This window comes from Sylvia atricapilla, chromosome 1 (assembly GCF_009819655.1).
Source record: "Sylvia atricapilla isolate bSylAtr1 chromosome 1, bSylAtr1.pri, whole genome shotgun sequence".
NCBI lineage: Eukaryota > Metazoa > Chordata > Aves > Passeriformes > Sylviidae > Sylvia > Sylvia atricapilla.
Genome location: NC_089140.1, coordinates 126,362,322 through 126,386,563, shown reverse-complemented (window position 1 = coordinate 126,386,563; position 24,242 = coordinate 126,362,322). Strand labels below are relative to the sequence as shown.

General features: G+C 35.9%; 1 protein-coding gene across 2 annotated transcripts in view; it reads right to left on the bottom strand.

The window, feature by feature from the left end:
- CPNE3 (copine 3) overlaps positions 1 to 24,242 on the bottom strand; it is a 28,843-nt gene that overhangs the window by 3,458 nt on the left and 1,143 nt on the right. The window contains exons 2-16 of one of the 2 annotated variants that reach the window (XM_066333029.1): positions 22,623 to 22,683; positions 16,039 to 16,178; positions 15,164 to 15,343; positions 13,914 to 13,988; positions 13,396 to 13,467; positions 12,562 to 12,645; positions 10,903 to 10,992; positions 7,506 to 7,604; positions 6,273 to 6,359; positions 5,646 to 5,705; positions 4,526 to 4,659; positions 4,015 to 4,069; positions 3,862 to 3,913; positions 3,082 to 3,215; positions 701 to 937 (exon numbers count right to left, since the gene is read on the bottom strand). In XM_066333029.1, coding sequence (XP_066189126.1) covers positions 701 to 937; positions 3,082 to 3,215; positions 3,862 to 3,913; positions 4,015 to 4,069; positions 4,526 to 4,659; positions 5,646 to 5,705; positions 6,273 to 6,359; positions 7,506 to 7,604; positions 10,903 to 10,992; positions 12,562 to 12,645; positions 13,396 to 13,467; positions 13,914 to 13,988; positions 15,164 to 15,343; positions 16,039 to 16,170 — 1,491 coding nt within the window. In that variant the 5' untranslated portion in view covers positions 16,171 to 16,178; positions 22,623 to 22,683. The remainder of the gene's footprint in view (positions 1 to 700; positions 938 to 3,081; positions 3,216 to 3,861; positions 3,914 to 4,014; positions 4,070 to 4,525; positions 4,660 to 5,645; positions 5,706 to 6,272; positions 6,360 to 7,505; positions 7,605 to 10,902; positions 10,993 to 12,561; positions 12,646 to 13,395; positions 13,468 to 13,913; positions 13,989 to 15,163; positions 15,344 to 16,038; positions 16,179 to 22,622; positions 22,684 to 24,242) is intronic. The other variant, XM_066333018.1, reaches the window with a different exon arrangement.

Here is a 24,242-nt window from a genome sequence, read left to right as displayed (position 1 = left end):
GTATGGAGTATTATTAACAAGTTAATACTAAGACATGAAACAAAATTAGACTATATTAGGATGGAAATAAAAATACTGATCTTATTTGCCCATCCTGAGGAAACTTTGGTGGTTTTTATTTAAGTCAACTCTTTCCAACATTATGACACTTAAAAGTTGACTTCTATTAGCCTACACATACTTTACTGGGTTTTACAGAAATTAAAAAATATCAGAGCTTCATTCTTTTACCACCCTTTTTTTTTTTGTATTTGCTTTTATGAAAACTATTGCCACTACTGTGGCCACACAGAGTTTCTACTGATTTTGACTTTCCAGATTATGACATAGCCTTGAATTTTAATACTGCACTAAATCCTGAGACTAATCCACATTCATAAATGGGCATCCACAATAAAAAGAAAAATTACCATAGTAACAAAGTCATTGTAAATTTTTCCTCACAAATGAAAAAAACCCCATCCATTTTTAATAAAGTCTCAGAAAGTTTTACAAAGGTCATTCAGCTGCAGCAACTAGCCAGAAATTCAGAGCTGCAACTAGAAACTGAGGGATTTGGGGTTATTTTAGCATTTGATAAAGAGTTGTATTAGAGTACATACTGGATACACCACAAAAGCTTAGGACTAGATATAGGACACCCTAGCAAGCCCAGAATACCTCTACAATATTTATGAAGCATATCAGTAAGATAACTTACATTTTGAAACTTCCTGAACGGCACGAATTGGACAATGTCTCTGACAGCCGGTTCTCCCGATGAGGACCGAAGAACTCCATCATCACCATCAAGAAATTCCATGGCATCAAAATCTGCTCCTCCAACACCCACAATGATGATGGACATGGGCAGTTTTGAAGCATTAACTATGGCAGTTCGAGTTTGATCAAGGTCTGTTATCACACCATCCGTTATGATCAGAAGTATAAAGTATTGCTGTCAAATCAATAAACACCGTGTTACAACAAAGAAATAGCAAACATTTAGGCACGTACACTTAGAAAGATCCACATAAAGAATACATAATGTTGTCACTTTGGCGTGTCCGGTGTGCTCACTGAGTTTTAAAATCAAACATACTAATTTATAGTCAGGCTTCATCTGTACAGTCTGAAGAAATTCCTAAGGACAACATAATCTTTTAAAAGAAGTTATCTATAAACATTCACCATCCAAAACCCCAGTGGTATCACCCTTCTTTTCTCCAACATCCCCAGACAAATCAACAGGTAACCTATTTTCCCATTATTTGTTCTGGGATAGAAGGCAGTTTATGAGGTTTGGAAAGGTAACACCTGTGAAACTTGCATCTGCTTCCTTTCTGGTCTATGAATACCTTTATGAAACACTACCCTTTACTTCATTCACTGTATCCTGAAAATCTTAAATCACACCTTTTAGTGTTGAAAAACACAGCCATTTTCAAATTGCTTTAATCATGTTTTCTAGCTGCTTCATAAAGTTAATTACCAAGGTGTCTGAGACTACTTTGTAGTACATCAATAATTTAATTAAGTATCACCTGAGTTGCTTCCACTATTCTGTTGGGACTTCTAAAAGTTGGCATCTTAGCTTCTGTTCTGGATTGCAGCACTAAAAATGAGCTAGAAATAGGAACTCTGGAAATTATAATGCTTTTTGAATTTCCAGTTTTCCCTCACTTCATTTTCAGATGATTACTGACTAGCACAAATTCAAGTCCCAAAGATACTCTCAGTATTCTTAGAAGTCTCTCTTCACTACTTTCCTTCCCATCTGCTTTTACCCGCCTCCAAATAATTGTTCTTTCTTTATCTTGTCTGTTTAGGCATCACCTTTTCTCCCTGTTTTCTGCTAGCCCATTCCCCCACTCCACCAAGAACATCTATAAAGCAGTTATGAACACAGAAAGCTATAAGCAACAGCAGCAGGATAGCACATCACACTGGATTTATTTCTCTCTTCTCATATTTCCTCCATACTGGAAAATAAAACCAGCATTAGAATCAAAAGCCAATCCAAAATGACTATGATATGTATTAAATGTCAAGGGAGCAAACTGTCTTCAATACAGCCTATCAGGCAGGAAAAATAAATCTCTTGTTAAGCATACTATATGAAATAAAAGTTTCATTAAAAAAAACCCAAACAAAACCAAAACTGACAAGAGGTTTCCTCCTCTCCTAAGAAACAGACATATATATATACAAACATATACACATACACACATACATATATATATATGACAGCTACTAGTGAAAGACTACCAAGGCAAAACTTCACCAGCCTCATGGCATATCAAAATCCATAGCTCTTTTTCAAATTAGTTTCTACAGATAATTTCACATACAAAAATAGCTATTTTTATTTTCTGATTTTACATGACATCAAATACACCAGTATTTGATGTCATCAATGATTTAGGCTTTCTGAACTTCCATGAATTATTATTGACATGGCTGAATACTCAAGACTTGAGTATTAGAATACTCAAGACTCAGTACTTCAGGCTATTTTTAATATGGTCAACAACTCATGCATACAATTTTAATATGGAGGACAGCACAGCCCATACACCACCCAAAACTTCATAGTACAGTTAATTATCTGTGTTGGTACCTAGGTGTCAGGAGCTATACCATCCACTTCTTCACTGTCTTAGCTAATCCTCTATCCCAGCTACCTGATGTGAAACAAGGTCTAATCAGGTTTTTTCTTAGCTGAGGTTAAATCACTTTCTTAGATATACAGGCTTAGATTAGACTTTAATACCTGTATAGTACTGCAAGACCTTTGAACAGAAGATACCATAAAGGTGTTGTGTATTTTTAAGATCCTATTTCAAATATTTGAAACTAAGAATCTTAGTTACTCCATTAACTACGAGTTTATTTAGTTAATTGATGAGAGGACTGTTATGTACAATCTGCAAAAAAAATTAGCGTTTATCTTTTTTTTAAGGGTTACAAGCATTTATTCACAAGGTAAAGGGGCAGCTGTCAAATGACTACACTTAAAAGTTTAAAAGAGAAAAAAAGTATTTATAAACTAGAAGGAAAATTAAAAAATAAGAAAAACACAGAGTACCATAAAGAACTTACAGATGCTGTTTGCTGTTGAGTAGCTGCAGCAGCAAATCTTGCCACATGATTTATAATTGGAGAAAAATTTGTTGGTCCATATAACTTCACTTGAGGAAGACAGGCTCGATATGCATCAACAATGCCTTGGATCCCTAGAGAACAGGAATAGATTTTTTTTTTTTTAATATTAGAATTAGGGTATTTTGAAGCACTTTATTTTCCTAAAGCCGTAGAAATCAGTTACTTGAAGTGATGATGCAAAGATTAAAAACTAACCATGGTGGAAAAAATTAAATTATTCATCAGCAATGGAGGCTTTCATCTTGACCAATGCCTAAGGCACATGCATAACATGACTGGCTTTGTGTGAACAGAAAGGCCAAACACTCTCAAAGTGCTCAAAGGTGAGACTGAATTACAGCTGCTCTCTTCACTTGGCAGCTTGTGTGGTTGGTAGTGTGATCAGAGGCCACATTGAACAGGCATTAGCAGCACCACACTCAAACCAGACAACTCCACACCTGAAGCAAAGTAGAATAAAGTGGCTTGACAACACAAGAGAACTGTTCTCTTGTGCCCTGTGCTCTGTTTAAACCACTTCTTTCACAAATCACTGCCGAAGACAGATGCAATGATATTTCTCCTAAGTAAGAAACTGGTTATAAAATTGTTTCCTGCTATAGGACTAAACTGATCATTTAATTAGAACAACATGCTTCAGATCACTTTTCCAGTGTTTTTAGGCCTTCACCTTGGGCATTTTACTCTCTGGGTCTGATGTTACTTTCTCAGACTTACCACTACAGAATGGGTTTGATGGATTAAAATTTATTGGGAACTCATGAGACACCTATGAAGACACAGAAGACATAGTCAGGACTGTAAATACAATCTCCTCCTGAAGCAAGTGCTTTCAGCTGTCTTAGGTAGTGCATTTACAAATTCCATTACCTGAAAGGAAGGAGGAATTTGTGCACCAAATCCAAAGGCTGGAAACATCTTATCTCTAAAAAAAAGCAATTTAAAAAAAAATAAAGTCAGTGCCTGCTGTTAAAAGCTGCCATAGTTCAATAAGTTTAGTTATCAGTGCTGCTTTTAATCATTAAAAAAGCTATTTAAGAGGCAAAATTAAATGGAAGTTCCCCACCATAATTGTTTCTGGGACCAAAACTAGTCTTGAACACTGAACTGGTGAGAAAACAAGCATATTTGTTTTCATATTTGTTGAAATCAATGCTGCTCTTTTCATCACATATGAAAAGCCCTGCTTCTCTGCAGTAAACACAAACTTATACTTGCAATTATATGATAGTGCAGTGATAATTATTTTTTAATCCTATAACTTGGCTCAGAAGTTTCATTCTAGTATATCTGCAGGCGTCTTCAACACTGGTTTAAAAAACTACCACAAGTGTCTATACATATCTAAAAAAAACAATGCAAATAAAAATCGAACACTTACGTATCATAATCCTGGATGACCATCCCAACAGACCAAATGGCTGTTAGGTATTCATTAACTCCATTAGGGCTGAGGTAATGCAGAGAGTCCGGAGAGCGAGGGTCTCCATTGGAGCCTGTAAAATCTATCCCCACCTGCCAAATGCAGCATTTATATCTGATTGCTCTTAAAGGTTAAATTATGCTTTCTATCTCTGGCAAAGCCAAAGTGAAAATCATGAAAGAGTTGTTAACAGGACATCTACAAATCTAACAGGCACAGTACTTGTATGCAGGTTCCTTGGAATATGAACACTCTTACAACAATGTCATTACAAAACCCTCAAAAGCTCTGCATCTCTCCTGAAGGGCCAAAATTACTTTCATCTGAATCACAGAATGGTTTGGCTTGGAAGAGGCCTTAAAGATCACCTAGTTCCAAACTCCCTGCCATGGGCAGAAACAACTTTCACATGACCTAGTTGTTGAAAGCCTCATCCAACTTGGCCTTGAACACTCCCAGAGATGGGGCATCTACAGCTTCTCTGGGCATGCTGTCAGGTTTTCACTGTGTTCACTTTCAGTCACTATTCACAGCAGCTCTTCAAAATCTGGTAAATTAATTTCATTCTGTATCTTGCCACACACCCCCACACCCACTGCTTCTCAGAAGTACAACTAGCCAGGCTCCACAGAACCCTAGAGAGCCTTTTCTCTGACTTCAACAGGTCTTCTTTGTTTTGGTGATGAAGCATGTTACTAAGGTGAAGACATCTTATTGTTATTTGCATTGCATTTGGTTCACAAATTACATAATTGAAGGGTTCTAACCCATATGATGGTCTCTGCATGTTGCTTTCAAAGACCTACACATTTCTCACTGGTCTCCATCCACACAATATATCTTGTCCTAATGAACATAACCAGAGGTTCAGAACGTTTTGCTGAGAGTAAAGACTATTTTTTCTAAACAGACTAGAAGCACTCTGGCAAAATAGCTCCCTGCTCCATGCTAAAAAAAAAAAAAAAAAGTCAACAAGAAAAAAAAAATACAATAATCAGATAAAGTGCACACCCAATCAATTCTGTACTTCAATTTGTTCCAAACCTCAAAAAGTATTAATATAAATGATTTAACTTACTGTGAAATTCAGCTGACACCCACCCATGATGTAATCAAGGAATGTGCATTCTACAATGATCTAAAAATAGAAGACAGAAATTTTGATTTTTTTCAATGGGAAAAAACCAAGCTAATATAATTTTACCAACTTCTGAGGTTCCAGATATGTTGTCTTTACCCATGAAAAGCAGTATTTTGCGCTATAGCTATCCCACCCACCCACTAAAACGAGCATATTTGCAACATATGCCACCACTCAGTGCATCAGAATCAGGCCTTTAACAAACTACAGACAGGCGCCAAAGCAGCTCCAAAACAACTTTCATTTATAAAATAACACATTATGACAGTTTTTTACTTTGCCATAAAACAGTGAGCTGGGAAATGCAGTGGTACAGAAATGACTTAACAAACTGGTAGGCAATCTTTCTCTTAAAGAGAAAAGTGAAGTGACAGGGGAGGACAAGTACGTGATTCAGCTCTCAATTTGTTTCCTAATATGAATTAGAGTCCCTTATATATTTACTGTGTCTGGAACTTTCAAACATTTTGAAGTTTCTCACAGTTTGAAGATGAAGATATACTAAATGAGAGTTGTTAAGCCTTAAGACTAAAAACTAGAATCATACCAGAATATATTACTGACCTCACAATGCTTAACGCTCACAATGCCAGAGTTTTTATAGTTCTTTTTTTTCTGTCTTTTCTTTTCATTGATGCACTCAAATTCAACCTGCATGAATGCGAACAAACCCAACAAAATTATTACAATATCGTTTATGCAACAAGTTTATTACTCCTTTATTTCAGAACTGATACTTTGGGCTTACAATAAAAATTATATTCATTTCATAATCCAGCAAAATTAAATCCAGTCTGCCCAATACAGGCAAGAAAAAAAAAAAAAAACAGTATCAAGAAAAAAAAACCACATTCTCAAGACAGAAATCCTCTCTTACCCAAAAGGCTACAAACACATTTGTTTTGACAATTGTATTTCAAACACAGAAGGAAATTCTATACCATTCTCCCTCTGAGAATTCTACTAACATCTTTCTTATCGGTAAAGACCTAGCAATTCAAACAATGCATCAGTGTTTTCAGCAGCTGTGGTTCGAATTATTATAATTTTTATTATTTAATACAAATACAGCACTCAAAATATTAGAAAAGTACAAGCATACACTCTTGTATATCCCAGTATATTTAATGCAGAAATAGTTCTGGAGGTTTTACAGGACTAAAGGAAAATACGACAAAACATCTTGATAACACACATATCCATAAAACATATACTTTCTCGTTATGTTTGCTATGCCAAGTTTTGTTTTCTACATGTAAACCTTGCCTGTTAAAAGATCTGGAAACTGTAATAGTTCTTAAGATCAGGAAGGGTAATATCACTTTAAAAAAAGCCACCTAATGGAACACAACTGCATTTTTGTGCAGTGGCGTAAATACTGAATTTTCTCATATTCACTCAAGTATACATAGTAGTTAATAAGTGTCACATTTTAAAAGAAAGAATTAAATAATACTTAAAAAATACTACAAGCTTTGGCCTGTAGTTAAACTTATGCTGCATTCTGTCTTTTGACAATCCATAGTCTTTTTTATTTCTATTTTTTTATGATTAGTGAAATACTTTGTGCTGATGGTAAGGCATATACCTAACAATAAAAACTGTAACCCAGACATTAATCCTAGGAAAATGGATGTACAATGTAAATGCTGTTTCAGCCTCAACTATAATAGCAATGTCAAGGTGTAGCCTAACACAACATGGAGGTCAGCTGAGGCAGGTGAGCTAGGTTTCACTCCAGTATAATGAAACAGCTTATCAAGAACACATAAGCAGCTTAGACTGTGTAAAACTTACAGGTGATGATCGAGATGCCTCCTTCAGTTTTGACATTGTCGTTTGAAAACTTCCTATGAGATCATGAGAGCCATCACCATCATAATCATAGCACTCAACCTGAAATGCAGAATTACTTAATGTTAGCAACAGAAATGGCCCTACAAAAACAATAAACACTGAAATGGTAAACCTGAACATCCCAAACACTCCTGTCTCTTTTATATCACAGAGTTTTTTCTTGCTTTGAAGGCTTAGAATTGCATAGCGTGGCACTTAAAACAGATTAAGATTGGGTAGAAGCCAATACTCTCAGTTTCGAATCTAATCTTCCACTCAAGTGAAGGAGAGACAAGAATATTAAGTAGTGTCAGGTCTTACAGGAGCAAGTATCATCAGTTATATCGAACTATGTTTTGAGAGCGATGGGGTGTTGGGAAGAGTAGGCAAACAATGTAGGGTTTTTTACATTCATCATGAATCTGAGTATCCAGCTAAAAATTTAGTAAATCAGTTATGTAAGCAATCATAAGAGTTTTAGCAACACTTTTATAGTACTTCATTAATCCTCAAAATAACACAGAACTCATAAGCATATGAGGTTCAGCCCTAAAGCTAGAAACAGTATTTGAATTTCTGTTTTTTAAGATTATCAAATTTAAATAGTGGATCTGTTAAACTATGATCCACAATTCATGGATCTGAATGTCAACTAAAAATCTCTTTTCCTATAGTGAAAGTTAATGATAAGCTTTATTATTTAATCAATGCATCCTTTTAACAGTCCAATTTACCAAGGAAAGCAAGAGTAAAAAACACTATTTTTTTCTCTTAGAAAACATGACAAAACTGCCTTTCTATATAAAAAATGGTTACTTATCTATAAAAGCTTCTGTTAATTTCATCCACTTCTGATATTTTATTTCAGTTCAGCAACACAGACATGATAGCTAACTTAAATAACATAAAAACATACTAAAATCCCTTGATAATGACAAATATAAACAACAATAAATCAAGAGTCAAGTAGGTATCCCACATTACTTGAAATCAAAATGCAAATTTCAAGGAAAATGTTCAGAGAATGCATGGCTTAAACTGAACAGCTATTTGCATGTCCATCTTTCAAGTCTAAAAATATTGAACCTTATATTCAAGAATCAATTTATTGAGCATTTCAGTTAGAAATAAAAAAGCAAAACAAACAACTTCAACATACACTCGAGCTTCTGAAAGAAATTAGGTTTCTGAAAACAAATAGGAATGTTGAAGTTCAAAACATGATGTGCAGACTGGGAGCTCTACTGCACAGAACACACCTCTATCTTGCAGTTTGCACTACTACAACATTTTGAATTCACTAATAAACAAAATTGCAGGCACATGCACTGAACAGTAGCTTAAATCATGCAAGCAGCCAAAGAATCAACAGGTTAATTAATGTTCATGGCAGATGCTATGTAAATTCTTCTGAATGCCATAAATTATGCCAATCAAATACTCAACCAAGTGCTTCAGTAACTGAAATTTAAAACTGAACATATTTCCTGACCTAACAGTTCTGATACCTGTAACCTGTAAAAAGAGTTCGTAGATGTATTTCCTTTTTTATTTCAAAGACATCCAAATTTGTCTTGTATGACATGTTTGACCTATTTAAGCCAATTTTTAATATTTATTCCAGACATGAGAGAAACATTCACTTTTTTTTCCATATATTCCCTCCTGGACATGCAATAGCGGTTGGGAACAATGTCTTCCAACATATTTTTCCCAGCAGAACTAGGCATGAAAGGCTCACATTTGCAACACAGAAAAACATCACTGACTGCAAACACACTCACATGGAACATAACCATGAATCCAGAAGATAACGGATCAGCTTGGTTTGTGCACTGCTGGGCATACACAAACTAAGCCATTAAAGAGGTGAAAAACCACTCATAGAAAAATTGCTGGGTTTACTTACTATGCCAAACAGCCCATTACACATGCAACTGTGTGCATATAAAAGTGTTAAAGGCATCATTTAATCCTTCAATAACATTCCATAATACATTTCTGCCCACATTTTAACATTTGAAGTGATAGGTCCTGCATTTCTAAGTTAAGGCATAATCAAACTGCCTCTCTGCAAGTCTATAACAATTCCAAGTAAAGTCTATTTCCTCTGGATATAAACTACACTTCTAAGGTAAGATTTCAAAGAACAGACTTCATTAAAATGATGACAGAACTGAGAATATCTCTTCATAGATACATTTAGACCAATGGTGTATAGCTTTAGTATGCCTGCTTAATGAAAAGGAGAAATACATTTACAGTATATAGGTATATAAGAGCTGTTTTGGGGAAAAAGGAAGCAGAAAAGAATGAGATGGAAAAAAACCAGAAGCATTAAAGGAAGAAGGCTCTGGGCTTGTAAAGTTGTTCATTAGTCTCCTCTATAAATATGCATTTAAATCCATCCAGGTGCTGATAACACCCAGATCCCTGTGGCTGTTCAGGATTTTCCAGTGCTGCCTCAAGTCATATGACTAATACCCATCATGTGAAAATCATGTTCTAAGTTTTCCTTCCGAGAGGAAGAACATCGAATAGAGCAGTTTGTTGCACTTGGTTTTTCAGGTTTCTTTTTCAAATGCTAAAATACCAGGTTTCTAACACGATCATAATAGCTTATAAATGGCATTTTGTTACAAATGGCATTTGATTGGCTGTTTAGCTTCAGTTTCACTCCTTAAGGGAATTCCTGAAGAAAAATATTCAGAAGTTAAACACAATTTATTCAAAATAAAATTGGAAAACTGAAAACATTAAAGCCCTGGCTGAACTATCACTTCACAGTTTTGGTTAACTTTCTGACAGAAAATTCAGTTTTATATAAAGAGAAAAAGTTGCTAAAACACACAAGTTGTATCTGACCCACATCTGTTAACTAGTATACTAAGCGTAATTTATTTTATCAGGCAATATATTAAAACTTTCATTAATGTTACCTGTTGCATTAGTAACAAAGTACTACAAGACCCATCACATAGAACAAAGCATACTCTAGCCTTTAACAAGCTTCTTTCACTGTATACTTATCTTTAACACCAGTAGCGTTGGCTGATGCCACGCTAGAACTGGACAATCAAAATAAGAAACTGCACTAGACATTTCAAAGATACTTGTGTTCAGCTTGTTTCCCAGACTTTCAAAGACCAGCTTCTACCACACAATGCATCACAAATGTGCAGTGTTTTCCTTTTTTCCCTAAAACATGCATGTGTATCTGCGCCCTTCAAATAAGAAACCTAATACTTTCAATTAAATTTGAAACAAAAAACCTGCAGTAACTAGAATAACATATCTTCCCCTTTTTACATACTTTAACTTTTAATGCATTAATTTATATACGTTTAATATACATTACCTTGATTGACTTATCCATGTCACTGTAACACAGAGAATTGAGAGAGATTTTAAAGGGCCTCCAAACAGGGTTCAGGTTGTTTTTAATAACCTGTGGAAAAAAAAAAAAAGGCAGAATACCACTATTCACAAGGGTGGGAAGTAGTCATCATAATGGGTCATACCTTCGTGCCTTGAGTTTTGTGTACAGAAAACCAATTGACTAATGCAGCAGTCAATGCAGTTCAAATCCTACCACACAGGCTATAAATCAAACTAGTTTTAACGTGTCATTGTTCAAAAAGAGATGGTCTCTTTCAGCCCCATATGTTGCTAAAATTCACTGTCCTACTATATCGTTCTGCTACTAAAATGCAAAAAATTAAATTTATCATTATATAAATAAGATACTAATTGCTCTCTTTTAATAAGCACACATATATTCACACATACACATATAAAGGCATGAGTTACCAAAAACATGTGGAAAAAATTATTGCACTGGAATTTCTGAATACATCATTGCTCCAGAGACTACAATTCATTCCCACGTATTATTTATTCTGAAATGTCATTTATGGAAATATGCCCTCAATAAAATCATGGTGTATTAAAGTAAAAACAGTGCATGAGGATAAAAGGCCTCTCAAGCCAAACACTAAATAAGTGTTATTTACAAATAAGATCTTCAAAATTTGTCAACTGTTATCTATAAATATACCCAATATACCAAGTAATGATCTAACAAAAATACAAGAAACTACACATAACATGCACTTCTTAATTAATAATACCTAACAATGGTAATACTTCCAACACTGTGGGAGTGCTGAGAATGAAATCTCTCTTGCAAATGAAATGAATAAAAACATTGTTTAGAAAAAAAAAAAAAAAAAAAAGGTTTTAGGAACCTGTAACATCAAGAACTAATCCACCAGACATTTCTAGGCTGAAACAACAAATTCTGGATTTATTAGTGATGTTGATGACTGAAATCATCATAGAAAGATGCACCTTAAGCAGAAGAACCACATCATGAGAGGAAACTTTAAGTCTGACAAAAAAGGATTAACAGTTCTTCAACATCCATACTTCAAAATGAATACAGTCACCACCTCCTCTGGGCACAGCATCTCAGCTGTAACTGGGCCGTGACTGTCAGCTGCTGTCACAGGACCCCTACACCTCCTCCTGGGTGAAAGGCTGCTGCTGCTCAAGCAGTTTTCCCTCACTCTGCACTCTCCTTGGTTTGCCCTTGCCATGCAAGCGTTCAGCAGCACCACTTTCTTTAGTAAAGGGTACAGCCAGGTGACAGTTTCCTAAGAACAGCAGAGTCAGGAATGCCCAAGTCCTACCCCAGCACTGGGTAGAATTGAGCAAATGTCCCTGTTGTGTGCACGTATGCAGGTCTTTTTCAAAATATTTGTATTCTCCTAAATTACTGCAAGTTAAAAAAAAAAGCGTTTTCCTTCCAAATAGAATGGCATATATCAAAATCAGCATAAAGAGAATAAGAGAGATTTCCCAGAAAAATCAGTGGAAGAGATGATGCAATTTGTAGCTAGTCTGCACATCAACTCCAGGCCAGACAATTCTTTTTGTAAGGCATTGTATCTCTAGTGCTGCAACACACCGGAAATTAAATAATCTTAACCTCTTCGTAGTTAACTGAAAATCTTACCTCTGTTCTGTGAACCATCACCCAGTTTCCATCTCCAGTCTGTTTGTGGAATTCCAGATAAGGATCTGACTTTCCAAAAAAATCCTGTATTTAAATAACATGCAATTATCTCAGAACAGCCTCTAGTGAATACCATTAAATTCCAGTTAATATACACTTAGATTAACAAAAAGTAAATTCAGGGTACAAAAGCTTTAGATGATGAAATGCAAGTCAGATTATATTACCACCTGTGAAAGAGAAAAAGAAAGGGGGGGAATGTCTTTCAGTTTAGGAGAAAAATGTCCACATGTCAAATACCTGACAGTTCAAGCAAATGAGTACTTACACCTCTAAGTATCAAAATAGACAGACAGGAAACTAAGGATTTCACCCAGTTCAAAAAAAGTATCATTAAATCAAAAAGTAAAAATAAAAACATTTTTCTATTATTTTTCCAATTTTTAGAAGTCTCTCTATAGCCAGACCTATATTCAACATTTTTTTCAGACAGGTAATGGGCAACCATTTATATAGCTATTGAAACCAATGTATATACCAAAACTACCTTTTATTTATGAATAAATGTAAGATTTTACATTTAAATGGGAACGTGTTGCTCACGGACTACCCCTGAAATGCATTTATCTTACTTAGAAATACATTACAATTCATTTCAAAACAGTCAATGAAGTTACTCTGCAGCAATCTTACTTGAATTTCTTTTTCAGTGTAAATAAAATCTTAATGGATTTTATTTCTAAGCAAAAATGAGAATGAATACGCAAATGTTTCTTGCTTTGACGAGACTTTGATTTTACTATTTTACCAAAGAAACAGCAATCACTTAAATACCTTATTGTCCAGCTTCCTTGCTTCTAATTCCAATACAACCACCCTGTTATCCTTTACTTCTTCTGCTGTAATCTAAGTAGGCAAACAAAATACTTAGTTTTTATTCAGGAACTATGCAGTTTTCTCATAGTCACAGCATTCCTATGACAGGTTTATTAAAAAAGCCCCATGTTTTCTCACAAATGAAGCATTAAAAAATGGGGGTGGGTGGGAGAGGGGAGGAGAGGAACAGTTTGATTTGACATTGGGATTCCACTCCACCTATTTCCCATAAATGATGGCACTGACAAAGATATGCCCCAAACAGTAGCCCATTGGATGCCCTAAGGATGTATGCAGTGGGACTTATAATACAGAACTTGGGCTGCTATTGTATGGCAAAGAGAGATTAGTGGAGGGAAAAAAATGTTTTATAGCACCATAGAATAGACTCACTGCATTCAAGCCACTAATTAAACATAAAACCCAGAAACAATTAAGGATGAAGTCTGAAGACATTTATTTCTTAACTGGCTTACCGTAATGCTTCCTCTTCCAGCAGGTTTGCCATTTTTAAGTACTAATGGTTTTGTTAGAGTCCTGCTAGAAACAATCTGCCAAGACAGAATTTGAGTAAAAAGCATTATTACCACAATTTAATAGATTTTCAAAGGAACTAAACAAATTATTGAGGTATTTTCATGTTAGCAATTTTTCCTTTTTTGTGAAGATGATAGCATTACATTTACTTCTATAATCTTCTATAAATAAATAGGTAATACTTTATTAATTCAAAATTTTAAAATACATATGCAGTTGAACACATGGAGAGCTCCAGGAGTAACAAGAATTAAACTGTCTTCTAGTAATATGACACATATTCATAGATAAAGATAATACCCTAGGTCCCAATTTCAAATTGTTCTTTAAGTTTTCCATACCTACTTTTAAAATGCATGCAAGGCATATTTCATAAATGGATTCAGCAAATAGATTTAAAAATACAATGTTACTCAAAAAAATCATCAGCTTTCCCCTGCACAGTTTCTAGCTGATTTTATTTTACCCTATTCAGGCAATGCTTCCTCAAAAGTTCATTTATTCACTCATTACTCAGGTTCTTCTCTACCTTAAGAATGAATGATTAATTTTTAATTGACACTGAATTTCAGTTCACAATGCCTCTATCCTTATAATGCACATAAAATAAAAATACTTAAGACACATGGCAGGAAAAATCCCAAGACAAATCTTGTGGGAAGTGCATTTGAAGGATCTAGTCATAAGAACAAGTGAAAAAGAAGCTGCCCAACTGTGATAGCATCAATAGCAGAATATGAGTGGGAAACAGAAGTAAATGTACAGCTGGCAGAAAGGGGATCATTGCTTGCATTGACTGGAAAGCAAATTACAAGGATAACGTGGCCCTTTTGAACACTTGTACCTTGTTCTACACTGATTCTCTTTCTTGAGAGAATAAAAATAGGAATGTGAATATTAGAGTAAATAAATAGCAATTACTACAACTTTGTGCTCATTGGCAGTCCATTTACTTTTACATAGCAATCCAAAGTCATCATCCTACAGCACATTTCAGGGCATCATCTCAAATATTTACTTTGCAAATAAAATGTATATACACTGAACTGAGGTTTGAAAAACCAAATGAAGGGCATCCTATTCAACTAAAGAGCATTCCAACTACACAAAATATAGTGATAAATTTAAAGTAAGAGTGGCTAATGATTTTCAGTAACTTAATTCTGAGGGAAATCATCTGCATGCTTACCTGTCCCAGCGTACATTCTAATTCTCCTAAGAAGTCATCATCACTCAGATCATAGGTTTTGTTATCAATGTCATATATTCCAAACTTAAGTTTCTGAACAAGCTCAAAATAATAATCAATTAAGAATTTCTTGGCAAAGTTTGGGTTCAAGGAATTCTTAATTCTTTCTGTGCGATCAACCTGAAATTATAAAGATACCACTTTATCTGGTATTTCACATACTAAACAAGCAAGCAAATCAAATACCATATTATTAAATATATCCAAAAGTTCTTAAAGTACAAAGGAGTATCTTCCTATAAACTTTTTGTCAAATATAAGTTATATTACAAAATATTATATATACACATTATATTTCAAAATCCACTGCTCTAAGCTAGGGATACTTGACCTACTTTTCATCACTCCCTCTAAGGTAGGACCTATTCCTGCACAGGGAAGACCAACATAAAATCCTGTACTGTCAAATCCAGGCTGAGACCCTAATTTTGGAGTACTGTATTTATAAAAGCACATTTAAGCACTAAGAAGGCTTCTTCTTAAGCACTAAGAAGGCTTCTTCTTAAGCACTAAGGAGGTCCACACATGGCTGGGGAACGGTGCTAAAAATCTGACAGTTGTAAGTACTTAATAGCAAATGATTATTAGTGTGCTGCCCATGTAACTATTTGTTGTGGTTTTACACAGCTTGGCTTTTAGTTAAGGAAAAAATCCAAACCCACTACACTATTACAGATATGATCTAACAAAAATTATTCAAAAGTGCTGGTACAAAATTAAAATATTTTAATGAAACCACAGGATATAGTGTTTTAAAAGATCCAACAAGGTGAGAATGTGCTTTTAGCAGATTTGTGAGAAGCATCAGGCTGTACCTCATACCACTGCTGACCACTTGTGTTCTGGAGAAGCACACACAGAGGGTCTGACTTCGAACCAACATCTTTATCCAAGAGATTGGTGCAGGAAACAGTCAGCTCCACCTTCGTCACACACTGTGCCGCCATTTGTTACACTAGAAAGCAGCAACAGAAATAATAATTAAAAGGGACTAAAAAGTAATCGACAGGACTGTCACAATGCATTAACTCTAACTGATCACAGGAAGCGTTGGCTTGCCAAAAATGACAATTTGATGTTACAAATGCAAATTTTACAATTTATGATGTACCAATATTATAGCATCATTACTGTCACACTCTTTTCCACACAGGTATAAATATTATTTTCAAAATCTCCACATAAAAACAAGATCAGGTTTCTGACAACACTTTAGGAATCAAATGAAAAATGGGATATACCTCAAAGAAGGCACAGTGGTTTGAATTGCTGACAATAAAACTTTACAAGCTTTACATGAAATCCAAAACCCCAAATGAATGCCAGTATAATGCAGATATTAATAATAACTCTATGAATAAGGAAAACAAATTGTATTACATGCTCCTCTACCAAACCTTTGTAACAAAATGCTAAAACCATAAGCATGACAGAATTGGAAAAGGTGTTTAAGCAGGTAACAGGTGATCTTGCTTTAGTAAATCTACAAAAACAACTAAAAATTTTCATAATAAGGATAAACACTTTAAAGTCATATAACAACTAAGAAATTGGGGGAGCTGTTCTTTCTGAAGATCCATTAAAAAAAAACAACAACAACAACAAAAAAAAAAAAAACCCGTAACTGAAAGCATCCTTACATTTTCTCTTTAAGTACCTCCATCACTGTCCACTGGACAATGTCCACTAAGATATTATAAACCTACAGAAACAACTTGATTATCAACTCTGAATCCCACACTGGCATACCATGCATTTGCAAGCCCAAGAAGATCTGAGAACCACATTATACTCTATATATACTAAAAAAAATTCTCCACAAGTATACACTTCAAGGATAGAGTTGATCCATTTCCAACAACTCTTGGGGAAGTAAACCTCTACAGTACAATAGGCCTTGACTCAGAGCCTAAAACTTCCAACTCTTTCCACAAGCAGCTTACCCTGGAAGCTCCCAAGTCTCTTTAGTTTCAGGTTTGCCTTCTCTCCAGTAAACCCACAGTCTAGACCAAGTATCCCTCTGGATTAATTTATCTTAAAAGTGCATGAGACACCAAAGAGAAGGCAGCAGAAGGAAAGGTATCTGCTTCTATCTGGTCAGCTCACTAGCAACATACACATTCACATTTGAATATGAAACTATACTTAACCCAATCCAGCACTCTTCCTTTCACTGTATTCATAAAGCTTTTCATGAAAAGGAATGATTTTTTTTAGAGGCAAAAAAGGAAAGTAACATGGAAAGGACAAAGAACAAACTGAAAATAGGAGAAAGAAAACATTGTGGGATCTGAGGGAATTTTCCTGAGGCTTCTTGTATTCCACTAGGGCGTAATTCACATGTTGTCTCATCTTCATTTTGCTTTCTCAGTGATGGACCTTTTGGAGACTGAAGTACATATAAATTATCTGTAAAAGAAACACTCAAACATCCATGCACATATTTTAAGAAGCATGTCATGTTCATAGAAATCCTCATGCATCTCTCAAACACCTAAATGTGATTTCTTCTTTGAGTATCTTTTTGTTCCCATGATTTTATAAAGTTTTATTCAGTGTCCTTTAGGGGAAAGGAAGGTCTAAGAATTAAAATAGCTTTCTCAACCAATGGTTTTTAGGCTTAGAAAGCATACCCCTTAAAAGCAGTCTGCCCCTTTTTTTCTGGTTCTCTTTTTATACTGGTATTTTCCATTCCCTATTGCTTTCCTGGCTGCCAGACCGAGCTCATTAACAGTCAGTGCCTTTCCCACAGAATCCAGTACAGACCAGTACATGACTCCTTAATGACAGTTTCCAGAAAAACAACTTTCTGCTGACAAAATGATACTCTAACTTCCACTGATGCTGCAACAGCAAGCAGAAAGGGTATGCACAAAACTCAGCTGAATTTAAACTTGAATTGAGATGCATTTTCAACTCAGTCAAAATTTTCTTACTTCAGTTTGTCTGAAACTCCTCATCATTACGAATCCTTGAAAGTACCATTTCTTTTGTTAAGGTAATATTTCTAAAATCACTGGTAAATGGATAGCATCCAGTCAACCTAAAAGTATGGTCAGCTTTTTCCTCTTGTTGTCTGTGTCTGTACTCACACTTCGTGTACATCTCAAGTACTCTCCCACATGAACACATCAATTCCATTACTTCCTCTCTTCCTCCGTGTCACTAACTCTCACACTATGTATCTAATGCAGGAAAAAAGCAGATTAAGAAACAAGTGCCATACAAAAAGCTTCCTTTAGCATAGAGAAGGGAAGAAAAAAAAGGGGGACTCCCTTCCCTGCTCATTTGAGATGCAACAACTGTGCCCATACTAGATAAAAGAAAACCTGTACCAAGAACATGCATTTATTTCAGTGGAGGAGACACTAAATTCAGATAAAGAGCAAAACTTCACCAATGACAAGGTTGTCCTTTAATCTTTACCATTTTCAGTTTTGAAAAATCCAAGATGAAAAATAATACAAAGCATTTTTCTCAGAAGTTTTGAGAATATTGGGAATCTATGTTTGTATAATAGGTTGAAGAGGTCTGTAATAGTAATAAATGTCAATAAATAATTTTTCTCTTTTACTCAAAAATATGTTTCTCTGTAATACTGATATATTTTACTGCAAATAGTTAAACTGATTTTCAGTAACATTATAAATGTTAGAAGTTAGTTAGTAAAATACTCATTAGCAAGGAAAGGTCATGACTCATTAATCCAAAGCAGTATTCAAGGTAGTGAAATTTAGTAAATACACAAGAAACACTTCTTTTACAATAGTGCACACCTTACATAATTTGCAGAGGGCACACATGCTTCTTAAGCGTGAAGTCAGGACTCTTTCAAACAGCACTATCTGCTGGAGCTCTGCTCATGCTGCGCAAATCCTCGTCATCTCAAATGCATGAAAGGAAGAATTAGTCCAAATCCAACCAATTCTCCTCACATCTAAAAGCCTGTGTTAGCTGAAAAGCTCCCACGGTTTGAGAGGTGGATGGTAGGGTTTGTAAAGATAATAAACATCCTCAAGGATCAGTCACTGCCAGATAAGCAAGAAACCTCTTCTTGAGGACTTGAAGCAATATGAGTCTGGCAAATTGCTGTCTCTCCAGGATAGTGAAAATAAATCATGGCTGCCCTAGTGCATTACCTCTTGAAATACCATTCTACAACACAACTAGCAGGTAACCCAAACGTAAAATATTCTAGATACATGACTGGATTATTTGAACATTTGGAATTCTGGAATAACTTTACATAGACAGATTATATTGTTCAGGCTGTGGTAGGGTAAGCCACAATGCCAGTAAGTTACAACACACAGGAAGAGATTCAGTTATTTAATTAGCTAGTGTTATTAAAGTAGCTATGCTCCACATTGGCCATATTTAATGAAAATCTTTGCTTTTCTGAAGCTATCAACTTGCCCTCTATGTAGGGTACCATAAAGGGAGGCAAAGCATACCAGAACATGTGCAGGTGATAGCTTGGTTGTCCTTTTTATTGAAATAGCTTTTATGCTTGCAGAAGCATATCAGGCTTAAAAAAAAATCTGGACAGGAAGAGACTGAAAATTAGTGAACTGCAGTGATGTACAGCCAAAAGAGATCCTCTGCCGTACCTAGGCTGCTCAAGAGCATTAGGTCAACTAAGAACATGACAAGTCTTTCTGCTTGAGCTGTAATTACCAGTGCAAAAATCTAAGTCAAGGATTAGTCTTTGCAGTTTTATAGATCAGAGTGTTCTTTGAACTCCTGTGATGATTCTAATGAAGGTAAGTGGTACACATCAAACAACTGAGTCATTGTTTTCCAACAGAAACTGCAAACATGGCATTCCACCTGGAAAGGAACAGATCTATTATCAGAATGATCTAAAAGTGCAGTTGGGAACTGGAAGACTGTAGCAATCCTCTCCCTGCTGCAAAGTCAGAGGACCGTACTGGCTTGCCCAGATAACCTTGCAGAGCAGTACAATGACATGTTCCAAATAATAGGTGTATCCAGTCTGACAAGAAGAAATATCTAACTAAAAGAAAAAAAAACTAATGAAGTGGGTTTGTCACTGTCTTTCGTCAAAAGTCTTAAATTTGTTCTGATGGAAATTATTGCTGTCATCGAACATTTCCTAGTCCCTGTGAACTGCTAATGGCAAGAGACCAAAAATCTGTGATTTTTAGATATCTCAGGGCCCAAATGAACACAGAAAAGCCATGAGAAATTTGCAAATAAAGTCTATTCCTAGTCAGCTAATCTTGCCATAATGCTACATACACATTTTATGTCAACCATGTGCCAGACAGAAAAAAGCAGAAAAGGCCGTGTCTGCTGCAAGAAGCTGACAATGTAGTCATGACAAATGGATGCTTCTCACTGAGAGGACTGGTAGCAACACAATTGCTAGTGATCTTGGGCTACAGGCATATAAATATGTATTTTTTACATCTAAAAGTAACCCTTCAGTTCTCAAGGAAACAGACCACCTCAAGGGAAACAGACACTTCCTACAAGGTTACAAGAGCTAAAGACTTTCACAACCTAATTTCATCACTGCATTTGAGAAAAATCCCCCAAAAACAGCTTCTCTAAAAACCGTACCTCCAAATCGGAATTCTAGCTCCTCTTTTCAGTTTGTTTACAGGCAACACAGCTGGAAAAATGGTCCAGCTGATGTGCTGACAAGCTAAGTACCAGAAGCAGCTAGCATCATTCTCTGTTTGAAGAATCACATAAAACCTAGAGTGTAAGCTTTATCTTCACACAGTACAGACACAGCTATCACTTCTTGAGTGACAGCTGTATCTATCTTGGAGGGCAGGAAGGCACTGCAGAGGGGTCAGGCTGGATCAGTGGGGCAAGGCCAGTTGTATGAGGTTCACTAACAGCAAGTACTCCATTCTGCACTTGGGTCACAACAACCCCAGGCAGCACCACAGGCTTGGGAAAGACTGGCTGAAAATCAGCCTAGTGAAAAAGGACTTGGGAGTGCTGATCAACAGCTGGCGGAACATGAGCCAGTGTGTGTCTATATGGCCAAGAATCCCAAAGGTATCCTGGCTTGTAGCAAAACCAGAGTGGCCAGCAGGACAAGGGCTGTGATTGTCCCACTGTACTCAGCACTAGTGAGGCCACACCTTGAATCCTGTGTCCACTTCTGGCCCCCTCATTTCAGGAAGGACATTGAGGTGCTGGAGCATGTCTAAAGAAAGGCAACAGAACTGGTGAAGGATCTAAAGAATAAATCATATATCGAATGGCTGAGGGAGCTGGGGGTGTTACGCCTGGAGAAAAAAAGGCTCAGGGATGAACTTACTGCTCTGTACAACTCCCTGAAAGGAGGCTGTATCCTGTTGGGGGCTGGCCTCCACCCAAGCAACAGGTGACAGGACAAGAGCACATAACCTCAAGCTGTGCCGGGGGAGGTTCAGGTTGGACATCAGGCAGAATTTCTTCATGGAAAGTGCTGATGAGCATTGGAATGGAGTGCCTAGTGAGGTGGTGGAGTCATCCTCATCAGAGATGTTCAAAAAGCATCTCATTGTGGCACCCAGTGCTATGGTCTACACATATCTACCATCTATCACAAGATGGTGATATGGTCAAAGGCTGGACTCGATGATCTTAAAGGTCTTTTTCAACCTAAGTGACTCCATGATTCTCATATTCACTATTTAGCATGCAGGAAGGAACAAGAGCATTCTGAACTAAACAAGTAAGATTAGGCTGATAAAACTCTAAGATTTTATTCATTTTACTGGGGATTATGCCAATCAAAAACAAAAGCTAATACGTAAGAAATCTGAGATATATGCATACATGAGAATGGAAACATAGCTTTCTGTATGGGAACTGAATCATCATGAATCATTTATACAAGCTTTATGATACTCTACTGAATTGGTAGCACACTGGCATTTTAAGTGAGGCAACTATTCACATGCTGTTTCTGTAAATAAAAATTATCACTGAGTTACATTGTCAAAGAACATGTTTAAAATTCTATTTTTAAAAAAAAATCCACTTCAAAATTCAATTATTTTAAGCATACAGCAGCAAACCAGAGGAACACGTTTCTTGCATATATGTTTATATGCTTTATCAGAGTACCTTTGTACCAAATATTTCATGTAAAATCACCTATCAACTACGCAATGTGAATAGTATCTTAAATTGTGTGTTCTTCATTGCAATTTCTCTGCGTAGAGCTACTGACTGATTAACTACATAATTAACATTACCCACAAGAAAGAAAAGCTTTTATCTCACTAAATATTGCTGTATTTTACTGCAGAAACAAGATGCAGGTGAACACATGCTTTAGACTAACCCTTTTTACAGTTCTTCTCAAGGGATGTTGTAAGTCTTGACTGTTATAAACACTACTTCTTAAAAATGAGTTACAGTAACTTACCACAGAGGTCTGCCTCTGGGCCTCTCAGCAAAAGGCTAAAGCTTCAACCAACAGTAGCACTAAAATGTAAAATGACAGGAAATTAAAACCAAGAACTGTTATTCCCATAGATCAACCAAAGTAAGAGGTTTGAAGGCATACGGTTTGAAGAACTACAGTTCCTCTTAAAATAAATAACCTGCCCAATAGCTTTATGTGTCTGTGACAGCACACTGTAAAGATAAGGGAAACTAAGAGCCTTTGTTAGAAAATAATATATACTAAATATTACAAAAGTCCAGCAAGAAAAGTCCTTTAAGGTTTTAAGAATGAAGACACAATTATTGGTTTTATCCTGTTCATTAATTTATTTTTTTTTTCAATAAGGTGATAGTGGATTAGAGTAAGTAGATCAAAATCAGTGGCTCCCAATGTTGTTTATGCTCTAACAAATCTGTGCATCCCTACACTGTTAAATGATGACTAAGGAAAGGCCAAGAAATCAGTATTCCACAATGATCCAACACATCTCAGTAAAAACAGTAACAATACCTCAAAACCAACAATCATAAAATTGCACTTTACTGTAGCCCAGAGATATTTCAAACCTTTCTGTATGCAAACCAAGAGCTCTCCAGTCAGCTGCCCTTCGGTTCTGTATCACAGCAGCTATTCTCACTAAGCATTCCCTGTGCCTGGGGGGCATCATTCGTGTTCTGCATACCCACAGGCAGTGGCTCTGAAGACAAGCACATGGCAATCATGTTAATTTCTGGAAACGTCAGATAATTGCACATACGCTAATCACCTGCCATGAGGAATTTATAACCCTTCTGGGTAGGGGAAGTACCAGAAGCAAACAATGACAACTAGAACTAATTCAGCTGCCTCCTGACTGTGCCTTTGACAAAGTGCATTTGATCCACCTACAAAATGGAATGGATCTACAGGATACAGTCTTCCTTCAGCCAGAGAACAAATTATGAAGCAAGTGATCCGAATCAGTAAACACTACTCCTTAAACAGAAGCCTGGATCCAGCAACCAAGCCATAAATTCCTCTACTCATAAATCCTTCAGACACTTATTAATGACCTTTCAAAATGTCTGAGCAAAAGCATCTCATCTAAAGCAGTATTAAAGATAAACTGAAGAAATCAAACAGAATTACAGATGGATGGAAAAGACCTTTAGGATTATAAAAAAACACACCAAAATTCTATTTCCGGCCTTCTTGCTTGCACAAGCCATACCACACCTTCAAATGTCATGCTAGGAGGGGCCAGTATGAATCTTTGCCTAACTTATCTACAAATAGAGGTAATTTTCTTGGGTTTAACAGGAACTAATATCTACAAATAAGTTGATCACATATTACTTATGTTGGGAGAGCATCCTGACTTTCACAGGAAAATAAATAGGAAGGAAGAAGGAATCTTACTCCTTAACTTTGCCCCTGAAGGTATTTCCTTTAAGAAACCATGTAATGACAGCATTTGTTCCTAAAACAAATTAAAGTTAAAAAAACCTCAATTCCATCCCAGATATGTGTACAGTTGAGATTTTGGTTTTATTACTCCTAATGCTATGACTTTAGCATTCAGTTCTGGAGAAACATTCGATGTAAAAGAAGGCTATACAA